Here is a 12,500-nt window from a genome sequence, read left to right as displayed (position 1 = left end):
TGAAGCTCCGCCCTCTGCACCGGGAGCAGCAGCTCATTTGCATTTAAAGAGACACACACGAAACGAAACGTTTTTGCTCAACCCTCAAAAAAGGACAATTTTAACATGCTATAAAAATTATCTGTGGGGTATTTTGAGCTAAAACTTCACGTACACACTCTACTGGACAACAGAGACTGTTGTCTCAGTGGCATTATACCACCCCTTTAAACGCAGCCAATCATCAACCTGATCTGGCAACACTGGATACATGTTGCAGAAATGCTGGATGCACAACATTTGAAGATTAAAGGCCCTCTGAAGTTCCTTGGCTTTGTTTGATGCGTTGACGTAATTTCCACTGAAACAGGAAGCGAAGGCGGGACTTATTGAATGGCTCCTCCCCCTTTTCGAATAGCCAATAGTGTTTGGTTTACCTCACAGACTGCGAGTCGTACTTGACAGCACATGGAAGCGAATTCGAGCGCTGATGATATGTTTGATACAATAGTAGAGATGTGAATAAATTCTAGCCATTTAATCCCTAACCAACGTTCAGTTGGAAAACGTAATAAAACTCGAGCGTTTGAGCAACCGAACACACACTCCAACCCGTGACGTGTCAACGGTCCCTTTAGCCAGGTGGTATTTATAGCATAGGGGGCGGAGTTTTAGATTCTAGAGAGCATTTGATTGGACAGAAGATGTGATGAGATGCAGTGACGTCATAAAAATTTGTGATCCATTTTAGCGGAAGTGAGAGATTGTAATTTTTGAATGCCTGTATCTCCTAAATGCGAATTTTGTTATTCATATTCATATGCATATTCAGCTTATTCATTACCTTAAGGCTAACATATTCATACTAAAGCTAAAAAACTTAAATGTTGATTTCAGAGGGCCTTAAAAGGTTTGATGATAAAAAAATGATGCAGACAAAGTCTGAGATTTCAAAAGACATAACATGTTGTGATCCATTAATATAGCCTGGTTAAAACCAAACCATTCTCAGTAGTAACTGAGTTATGGTCTGGCAAATCTTCATTAATAAATCATTTCCAAAGGGGCGTCACCAACGGACGTCGCTCAAATGCCTCTGGGCGTAATTGGATAGACCTAAAACCCACCAGAGCGATCGTCATCGTGTAAAGCCATATGCTGCGTCCCAATTCGCCTAAGTTACACTACGCCATAAAAGTATGTACTCTTTTTGTGAAGAAAATGTATTTACTTTTGAATGTGTAGCAAAAAAGTAGGCAAGCTTTGGGACATACTACTTCGTCATCTTTATTGGACGGATCTGTCGCGTGCATCCTGTCACGTAAACTGCCCTGTCAATCATCGTGTCACAGTTAAAATCCTCTATTAAATCTAATTTAATTTCCTACCGTTTCAGAGAGAAATGTAGTAGCACGTTCATCTGCCAGTGGGTCTTTCATGGAGACTGTCCTCATGTGTTTGCAATTTGAATATAATAATGCATTTAAAAGTTGAACGGACGTCGCTCAAATGCCTCTGGGCGCAGTTGGATAGACCTAAAACCAATCAGAGCGATCGTCATCGTGTAAAGCCCGCCCCAACGTTTCTGATTGGTGCCTCGATTTGGACGGATTAGAAATCGTCTTGAATGAGCTCTTTGCCAGACTACTTTCAGAGCAAATCTAAATTTGCCAGAAGTTTGTCTGGGTTTTCCCAGGCTACCATTAATAAAGTGCATTAGTGCATTCAGCCAATAAAACTGGTTAATGTACTTATTTGTTGTGCGATATTAATCTCGTAAGACAGGTCGTTCACCTTCAGATATCAGTGATGCATGAATCAAGATCCATATTATGCCATTTTACTGAGAAGAGAATGTTTACAATTCATTCTAGCCCAAAATGATTTTGCGTACTAATATCTGTGTGTGTTTTTGTCTCTGACCCACGTACCTGCGTCCCAAGTGCTTGGATGTCGTGCTCAAAGGTGGTGTGCATCCTCTGCAAGGTTTCCACCGTGTTCTGGTCTCGGCCCAGCTCTTCCGGAAGCTTCTTATGCTTGTCCAGGATTCGGCCCAGGATCTCCTTGGCGTCGTGGTAGAACTTGTGCAGCTCGTAGGATGCGGCGAGAATCTGTGTGCGCGTGTCGATGAGCTCCAGCAGATCGGCCCAGGCCTCGTTCAGACCGTCCTTCCACTCGGCCACAGTCGCGGCGTCGGCGTGGCCAGCGTTGATCAGCTCGTCCGCCATGCGGTTCACGCCGTCCACACGCTCCTGACCGATGTTTCCGGTGTCCCGCGCGAATTCACGGAAGCGTTCCTGCAGCATCTGTAGTAGAGAGGAAAACAAACACATTTATTATAAGATCATTTCTGTCAGGACCACTATCGTCAAATACGATTGACAATTAGCATACAGTTTGGATTGGCGGTCTGGTTCTGTTCTGGGCAGCCTAGCATGGATAAGAAAAGCAATAACCCCCCGTAGGGTAAACAGAACAGAACCGGCATTAATGCATTGCAGATATCTTTAATTAATTTTAATGTACAAAATAATTAGAGAATTTTAGTCTGATTCAAATCCTGACTGAGACAGGCGGAGCTGGGGAGGGAGGAGGGTAATTCGCTCCTGAGAAACGCAATAGCTGTTGATAATACTGAAGGAGCTTATATATGTACCGTATAGACCTTATGCGCCAGAGAAACGAGGGCGCCGCCATCTCTAGAATATTGTCTTTGAACTTCCGTTTCTGCGGTCGCTCTGTATATTCCTATGGCGCTGCTGTCCAGGAGTAATTACCTTTTGAAGTGGATTTACTTAATGTAAAGTTAACGAAAGTTATCATGAGGACTGTAATGTTTAAAGCAGATGTCTTAACAAATGTCAGTAGACCGGGAAGATTTTAAAACGAGCTGTTCATTCATAAATACGCAAGATCGCTGCGAAAATACAGACCGGAAGTCAAAAGACAACGAGCGCAGCGCTGAAAAGGGGCGGGGCTATATAAGGGGTGGGGCTACATAAGGGGCAGGGCTACATAAGGGGCGGGGCTACATAAGGGGCGGGGCTACATAAGGTCTATACAGTGATAGGCGTCGTAGTCCTATAGGTAGACATGGATCAGCTGAGAGTCACTGATGAGAGCTTGACTAACGTGACCTGCCAGAACTGACGCTACGCTTGATTTCTTTTTGTACATTTACAACATTTAAAGTCCTTGCACACTGAGTCCGAAATTCTCGTCCGAAGTTTTCGCACGTTAAAAAATAAATATGACCTTGCATTGTGTCAATCATGTTTACACACTGCCTCCGAAACTTTCGTCCGTCATAAAAAAATTCGGATCGGGTTCGATTTTCTGTGTTATCCGCATCCGTAGCAAGCATTTTGAGAGGTGTTTTGACAACTAAGAGCCACAGAATGACGAATACGAAAAAAACTTAATCTCGGACTCAGTGTGCAAGGACGTATAGTCTTATTTACATGTTGCACTGCACCATTCATGAATATAAATTAGGTTATGTGATGATCACCCACACTGCTAAAATTGTGTCTATAGTTTGATTACCATTCAGTCCTACACAACAAACATTTTATTTTCAATACTAAAAGCTTATTTCATTTCTGGTTCGTGACTATGCCATAAATCTGATCTGTTCATTACTTTAGAGGGGTCATGACATGAGAAATAAAATTGATCTTTTGACACAGAGGCCTTTGAACCATTAAAACATCCTGCAAGCTTCTGTGACGCCACACAGAGAAACACATTTGCATATGCCCGCCTCCAGAGCAAGACATCGACCATTAGTTTTACATCATTGCATCATAGGCCCCGCCCACTGCCCTTTGGTATCTTAACGGCTGACGGCCTGTGGATGGTTTATTTTAATGGCTTCCTGGATCACGACGAAAGATTATATGATTGTTCTGAGCATTTGACGCCAGATTGTTTCGTAAACGAGACACAGTGTAATGGAGAGTTTGCAAAGAAACTTAGATTAAAACATTATTAACATTGCCATGCCTCAAGGAACATATTAAAATAATTTAAAAATCCATGTCATGACCCCTTTAAGTGAAAATTAAACATTTCCTCCATAAATCAATCAGTTTGGCCTGATTAAACGGAGTGTGTGTTTGTGTGGAAAGCACAGAAGACTATAAATGCTGTTTTGCATAGTAACAGTTGCATTGGCTCGCATTCACTTTAAAATACTTGTCCTAGTTTTCAAGGCTTGTCATGATTTAGCACCTTGTTATTGTATAATTAATAACTGCAAGAATATGCTGGACATAGAGGTGCTAGAACTGGGACTCACAGTGACGTGTTCGTAGTCTTGTCCGAGCTCGTGAGATCCAGCCACCACTTCCCTCTCGGCGATCCACTGCTCCAGATCATCCACTTCTCGGTTCAGCGTGAAGAGCCTAAACCTTTCCTCAAGTTTGCCTCTCCTCTCCTCTGATAGGTCCTTCAGTCCAGCGTAAAGCTTATCCACCTGTGATTGACGCATGCCGATCCTCTCACTACGGCACAGACACACACAAAGTCAGGGTTCATTTCAAGATCAAGAGATTTCAAGAGACGGTCTCTGATTCGAAGTACAAATGTGAGAGTTTAAGTCTAATTCAGATTAGTTTCAAATCAAATTTGGAATCAGATTCAGAGTCAAAATCAGATTCTAATCCAGATTTAGAATGAAATTCAAAGTCAGTTTTAGAGTCAGAGTTAAAATCAGATTAATATTCAAATCAAGATTTATAATCAAAGTCACAGTCAAAATCATATTCAGATAAAGATTCAGAATCAAATTCAAAGTAAGTTTTAGAGTCAGAGTTAAAATCTGATTAATAATAGTATCCAGATTTGGAAACAAGGTTAGAACCATAGTTAGAATCAGATTCAGATCTAGATTTAGAATCAAATTCAAAGTCAGTTTTAGAGTCAGAGTTAACATAAGATTAACATTCAAATACAGATTTTTAATTGGTCAAATTCAGATTTAGATTCAAAGTCCATTTTAGAGTCAAAATCAAATCAGATTAACATATTATCTAGATTTAGATTAGAATTAATGTTAGTTTCAGCAATACAGACACAATAAGATTTAGATTCAGATTTAGAATCACAATTAAAAATGAAAGTCAAAGTTAGTTTTAGAGTCAAAATTAGATTAACATTCAAATCCAGATTTAGATCCAAATTTAGAATCAAAGTCAAAATCTGTTTGAGAGCCATAATCAAATCAAATTAAGGTTAAAATCAAGTTTTAGAATCCGTTTCAGGATTGTAGTCAAAAGCAGATTTAGATTCAGATTTAGAATAAAAATAAAAATTAGTTTTAGAGTCAAAAGCAGATTCAGATCCAGGTTTAAAATCAAAATAAAATTCAATTTCAGAGCCAGAAGAAATCAGATTAAGATTAAAATCCAGATATAGTTTAAAAACCAGTTTCAGAATTGTAATCATGAGCAAATTTAGATACAAATTTAGAATTAAAATAAAAAATTGGAAGTGGAAATTGGTTTTAGAGTAAAAATCAGTTTAAATCTAGACTCAAGGTCAGTTTCAGAGCCACATATTTAAATTCAAATCCCTATACAGGTTTAGAACTAATTTTTAAATCAATAAAATTCATCAAATCTGAAAAACCAGATCCAGATTTAGAATCAAAGTCAGTTTTAGAGCCAGAGCCAAAATCAGATTTAGATTTACATTCAAATTCAGATCCATAAGTTTTAAAGTGAGAGTCAAAGTCAATATCAGAGTCAAACTGAGATCCAGATTCAGATGGAGTGTATTGTCAGTGTGAACGGAAGGTGTTCTGCACCTCTCGGGGTGGTTGGCGGCCACCAGGCCTCGGCTGGTCTTGGACAGTTGGTGCACAGTCTCCGCGTAGTCCTCCACCGCCTGCTCCAAGATCTGGTGCTTCTTCAGCATGGCCACTGAACTCTGCTCATCCTGGGAACAACAGCGAGACAACACTTCAGAACCGGAGTATACAAAATATCAAACCAAGCTAATGTTGGCAAGAAACCACAGGTGAATAGGGCAAACGATTAAATGCTGCTCTTTTGAACTTTCTATTCATCAAACAATCATGAAAATAAATTGTTCACAACTGTTTTCAACATTGATAATAAAATTAATGTTTTTTTGAGCAGCAAATCCTCATATTAGAGTGATTTCTGAAGGATCATGTGACACTGAAGACTGGAGTAATGATGCTGAACATTCAGGTTTGATCGCAGGAATAAATTACATTTTAAAATATATTAAAATAGAAAACAGACATGGAAAAACAGGCCAGTTTTACAAAGTCTGGACGCTTGATGTCTTGTTATAGTTTGTATTTTAAGAGAAATTCAATAAACATAATTATAAAACAAAAATAAAAAAAATAGAAAACAGCTATTTTACATTGTCATAATATTTAACAATATTACTGTTTTTTGTTTTGTTTTTTTTAATCAAAAAAAAAAAAGCCTTGGTGAGCAGAAGAGACTTCTTTTAAAAACATTAAAAATCTTACCGATCCAAAACTTCTGACTGTTAGTGTGTGTATGAATAAAACTGATAAATTTGGTGCATGTAAATGTGAAGCTGAAGTGGAGATTTCTGACTCAAACATTTTGGATGTTTTCTTTCCAGTAGTGTGAAAATTGACAAGTTGAATGAAAAAACAATGTTTTTGCCTTTAGTCTCTTACCTTAAATGCACAAAATATCTCCATGCACATTAACATTAATGATATCTACACACACAGCTCACATTCACGAGAACATAACTCTTGCACAAACCTTGGCCTTCTCTTCAGACATCATGTAGAGCTCCTGCTCGCTCATCCAGGCTTCGGCCTCGGCCGCGTCGAAGTAGTACTGCTGTGCTTTATGGGCCTCCTCGAGTCTGGAGTGGCGCTTCTCGGTCTCCTGGATGATCAGACTCCACAGCTCCTGCAGGTCCGACAGACGGGACCGGATCGACTCCACGTTCGGGCTGTCGGCCTTCAGGATACTCTGGCTGCGCTCGAATATATCATCACAGCGAGGCTGATGGCCCTGGATCTCCTTCTGCAGTGTCTGTGTGCGGTGTCACAATGTATCATAGTCAAGTCTCCTTCATTTATACAGCGCTTTTAACAATACAGACTGTTTCACAGCAGCTTTACAGTGATAATAGGAAATTACAGTAACACAATCTGTAACGCAATCTTCATAAACTTGAATCTGTGAAACGCAGACGGCGTGCACATGCGTATTACATGTTTAGTCTATAGGTATGCGCATTTGAATATATATATATATATATATATGTTCGCAGGCGTGTGGTCTTTCTCTACAAATTGACCTCAACAAACTACCTGTCTGGCCTTAAAAATTCATAATATAGATTTTTTTTTTATTGCTTCCGCGTGTCCATGCGAAACACAAAAATGCAACAATATCGTGGATAGTGACAATATGTATTGTGTATAGTTCACCCAAAATAAAAATTACTGTGTGAGAAAAAAAATCAAGTTTACAGAGTTTTTGTGTCAGTACTACATTAAACTACTATATATATAATGTTGAATATAATGGGGGAATATTTGTGGGTCCTGATAATGCCAAATGTCTGATGTAGTAAAAACTGGCCTACATTATTTTAAATATATCTAGTCAATGACAGAGTTCATGTAACGGTCACCAGCTGGAGTGCCCTTGAGAGCCACCAGAGGGCACTCCACACCAGACTATTATCACTTCCTCACAAACTACATTTCCCAGAACTCACTGCCCGGACTGATCATCACTGATTGCATTCACCTGTGTCTCATTACCCTGTTAGTCTCAGCCTATTTATACCATGTTCACTCATTCACTCACTGCGAAGTTTTGTATGTTGTTGCACTGCATTTCCGAGCGTTTTCCCTGGTTTCATGTCTCTTGGTTTTTAGATTTCTTGCCTGTTCCGTGGATTACTCTTTTGTTTTGACCTATTGCCTGTATATTGGATTATGTGTCTGGATTGCCCCTTAATTAAAGCTGCATTTGGATCTCAACCTTCGTGTCTCGAAGCAGTTCGTAACAGTTCAAGCATATTCATCTAATATAATTTTGTATTTTCAGCTTCAGCTTCAGAACCATGAATATTGTTATTCTGGTGTCTCCTTTTGTCCTGTGCTTTGGGTTTCCAGCACCAAGTCCAAGACTATTCATTTACACACACAATGTAAAACCAAATTAGCATTTTAATCAACAGTTCATTTTTGTTAACCTTTTATCATATGTCTTGGAGTATCGCAATATTCTCGTATCGTGAGTTCAGTCTCGTGATATCTGTCGAATCGTGACACGAGGGCATCGCTACACCGCTAACGCCAGGTGTTAAGAGTGTATTGAATTGCGCCAGAATTGCTATTTGAATGTGCGTGTGTTTGTAAATAGCAATTTTAAAAATCAGTTAACCCTAAACACATTACCTGGTTCTTCTTGATGAGGAGCTGAACCGTCTGTAAATTGTTGCCATGGTCTGTCGACGTAGCGATAGGCATCCTCTCCTCAACCCAAAGCTGTCGAGAAACTACACATTAAACATCTGCAGTAAAGCAGGCAAACATTCACACGCATATTCTGGTGACACTTTACAATAAGGTTCATTAGTTAACACTAATTAATGAATTAACTAACATGAACTAACCATGAGCAATACATTTGTGTATTTATTAATATTTATTAATGTTAGATAATAAAAAATACAGCTGTTCATGTTAGTTCACAGTGCATTAACTAATGTTGACAAGTGTTAGTAAATGTTGAGATTAGCATTAACACAGATTAATAAATGCTGTATAAATGCAGTTCATTTTTAGCTCATGCTAACGAATGTAATGAGCCTAATTGTAAAGTGTTACCCCTATTTTAAACACAAACGTACAATCTCGTCCTCCACGTCGCGGTTGAACTGGTGGATCTCGCGCGACGCCATGAGGAAGTTTTTCCTCTTCAACAGCGGATCCAGCAGCTCCTTAAACTTCTGCTCCACCTCGACCCGACGTCCATCCACCTCGTCCGTGTCTTTGCCTTCCTGTCTCAGAACATGAGCTTGAGACTGAAGCTCCTCCACCTCTCTCTGACGCACCTCCACCTGGTTCTCCAAGATCTGGACCAACAAAGAGTTCAAAACATGATTTTCGGTCCCACTTTATATTAAGTGGCTTTAAGTACGATGCAGTTACAGTTACACTTTATTTTAAGGTGCCATTGTTACAGAGTAATTATACATTATCAAGCTCTTTAAAGCAGGATGGATTCTGATTGGCTGTTAGCGTTCATAATCAAATACATTTTGTAGTCCCCCTGTGGTGAAAATCCAGCTTTTAATGTTGTTTATGTGTCTATGTGGTGTTTTAATCTGCTTTAAGACAAACCATGTGTAAGTTCATAAGTCGACAGCATTGCTGAGTATTTCCTCCTTAAAACTGCAGTGAACCAAAGACAGTCTCAAAAACACGCTTTGAAATCGCTGGTGTTTCTGACGTCACAAACTACCTTGTAACCAATCAGATCAACGTGTGATCGTCAACCAGTGAATCTCTGAGCTGAGGAGTGAGTGGAGGCGGGGCTCATTTGCATATTCATAGAACTGCGCATACTAAATGAGTGAAGGGTGTCGAGTTACATTCAAGATATTTTAAGGCATGAAGGAAAAAAACTTTTAAATATGCTTACGGTTACACTTTATTTTAAGGTGTCATTGTTACAGTGTAAATATACATTCTCAAGCTCTTTAAAGCAGGATGGATTCCGATTGGCTGTAAAATTTCTAGCGTTCATAGTCAAATACATTTTAAAGTCCCCCTGTGGTGAAAATCAGGGTTTTAATGTTGTTTATGTGTCTAGAGCTTCCAACTCTCACGCATTCACCGTGAGACTCTTTTCACACGCTCTCACGTCACACATCCATTTTCTCACGCACAGAAAAAATCGCGAAGCAAAGAGGACACGGAGACCGACAGAGACGGAGCAGGTTACTTATGATATTAAAAAAATCTCAGCTCTCAGATTCTGTCAATTTTATTATGAAATTGAAACAATAAATACCGTTTTGGCGCTTGTAAATGTGACGTGACAGATCGCTAGCGGCACGTGACCCGATCATCTCTAGCTAATAGTAAAAAAACACGAACACTGTTGAAAGATACAGTACAACTTACCGAAATGTATATTCCTCATACAATCAATGTTTTTCATCCGCGGAAAGAGGTCAATAAAACATCTGGAGAATAATTATGTCACATAACATTTACCTCAGGAAAGCCATTTAATGACCATAATATGGGCTATCACGTTAGTTGGCTAGAAAAAAAGAGCTATAGAGAGTATTTAGCTAAATATGTGTACTATATTACGTATTTATTATATTTTTACTTGACATATTTTATTTTACTTTTACTAAAGTTGTTATTATAATAAAAAAACGCATTATATTTAATTTGAGTTATTTTTAACCTTAAATAATACTACCAGCTGATAGGGCTCTCTTTATGTTCTGTACCCCCCCCCCCCCCCACGCTTCCATAAATCTCACTCCAAGCTAAACTCAAAAGTTGGCAGCTATATGTTTTTAATATGCTTTAAGACAAACCATGTGTAAATTCATAAGTCGACAGCATTGCTGAGTATTTCCTCCTTAAAACTGCAGTGAACCAAAGACAGTCTCAAAAACACGCTTTGAAATCGCTGGTGTTTCTGACGTCACAAACTAACTTGTAACCAATCAGATCAACGTGTGATCGTCAACCAGTGGATCTCTGAGCTGAGCGAGTGAGTGGAGGCGGGGCTCATTTGCATATTCATAGAACCGCGCATACTAAATGAGGCAAGGGTGTCGAGTTACATTCAGATATTTTAAGGCATGAATTAAGGAAAAAACACCTAAATATGTCATTTTGGTGATCAAAAATGAGTTTTAAGGGATACAATTATCGACTACAGGAGGACTTTAAAACTATATATTTATCGTCTCTGTTGAGAACGGGTCTTGATTTCTGAAAAATGGATTAAATGAAGTAATCTCAAACCTGTTGTTTCTTGAGAAGGATGCTGACGCTGGTCAGGTCTTTGCCGTAATCGTCAGACTGGACCTCACCCTCCAGGCCCACCAGCCATTTGTCCAGATCAGCACAGCTCTGCGTGAAGAGCTCGGCCTTGTTGGCGTCAAACAGACACTGGGCTTTAGTCTGAGTCGTGGTTTCCAGTTCGGTCCACATCTTCTGCAGCGCCGCCAGCTTCTCCTTCACGACGGCGTCTGTCTCCGGCTTCTCCGAGACCAGCTGCTTCCCGTCCTGCACACACACAGACAATATTCATATGACAATTACTTCAAATTAGATCAAATATTGACAACATAAATCAATATGGAAGAGATATGGAATGCATAATGTCTTCAAGGCAGGATTAAAGACTTTGTGTAGTAAAGCACTTCTTTTATTTTTGTTATATCAGGAAAAAGCAGATATAGAGTCAAACCAACATTTTCTTCAACATTTCTCACATTATCACAGTTTATTCGCTACAGTTTAGAAAATGGTAATAATAAAATATGATGAACTCAGTTGATATTTGACTGGTTTTGTCCGTCCTTCTGTTAGACTGTCTCACACATGAATTATGTTGAATATCTGTCAGCTGTTAAATTTAACTACACAATTAGATAATACCAGTTTAGCTCAACCAATCACCAAGCAATGCTTCATTGTGTTCAGTCTGTGTGTAAAAAGAGCATTAGCAATTAAAGAAAAAACACTTGCTCAGGTCAAAGTGTCTGAATCATTTTTGGTCCCAAATTGTTACAGGTAGTCTCTGTATGAAGAATATTTGGGTGTAATATGTCACAGTTTACTTTATTTTGCTCTCCTCACTTACATATATGAACTATAGTGTCCTGCAAACACTAGTGAAAGAAAAAAAAATTATATCTGGTGTCTGAATAGTTTTTGGTTTGACTGTATAAGAAGATAGATTTTTTATTCTGTGAGGCTTTGTGAGATAAACCCATATTAAAATTGAAAAAAATCTGCACATTTAATGGCGAGAGTGCTAATGAACTAAATGCATTGATAACTGACCTTCTCGATTTTATCCAGCCACTCTTTGTTGGACTGCAGTTCGGCCATGAAGGCCTGGTGTTTGAGCCATTTGCTGTGCAGGTTTCGAGCTTCATCGTAGGACATGTCCTGTGCCGTCAACATCTTCTCATTGATCCACAGGGACAGCTTCACAGAGGGGGTTAAAAGGTCAAGTTAACATGTACTTTTTATTATTTGTGTTTATAGGAGTCATGGAGGATGCATTTAATCCAGCCGACTTCCTTTGAATTTCACAATGAATATGTTATGGCAACGGAACCCAAAGAAAAAGAGTTGCCACTGAAGAGAAAACACACACACACACACACATACATATAACAATAATTTATGACGACATCTATTATATAATTACTAATTCTCTTGGTCCACAAATTCCCTCCATCTTCTCCATAAATTGCCAGTCTTCTAAAGT

General features: G+C 39.0%; 1 protein-coding gene across 2 annotated transcripts in view; it reads right to left on the bottom strand.

Annotated features, from left to right (window-relative positions):
• The window catches only part of sptbn1 (spectrin, beta, non-erythrocytic 1), a 120,817-nt gene that overhangs the window by 15,073 nt on the left and 93,244 nt on the right, over positions 1 to 12,500 (bottom strand). For both annotated transcript variants that reach the window (XM_079857790.1, XM_079857791.1), the window contains 8 exons: positions 12,068 to 12,214; positions 11,021 to 11,284; positions 8,875 to 9,099; positions 8,420 to 8,509; positions 6,759 to 7,037; positions 5,789 to 5,919; positions 4,280 to 4,484; positions 1,911 to 2,285 (listed from right to left, as the gene is read on the bottom strand). In XM_079857790.1, the coding sequence (XP_079713916.1) occupies positions 1,911 to 2,285; positions 4,280 to 4,484; positions 5,789 to 5,919; positions 6,759 to 7,037; positions 8,420 to 8,509; positions 8,875 to 9,099; positions 11,021 to 11,284; positions 12,068 to 12,214 (1,716 nt within the window). The remainder of the gene's footprint in view (positions 1 to 1,910; positions 2,286 to 4,279; positions 4,485 to 5,788; positions 5,920 to 6,758; positions 7,038 to 8,419; positions 8,510 to 8,874; positions 9,100 to 11,020; positions 11,285 to 12,067; positions 12,215 to 12,500) is intronic.

Source organism: Squalius cephalus (assembly GCF_949319135.1).
Source record: "Squalius cephalus genome assembly, chromosome: 22".
Lineage (NCBI taxonomy): Eukaryota > Metazoa > Chordata > Actinopteri > Cypriniformes > Leuciscidae > Squalius > Squalius cephalus.
Note: the sequence above shows the minus strand (reverse complement) of the source record. Positions and strands in the feature narration are given on the sequence as shown.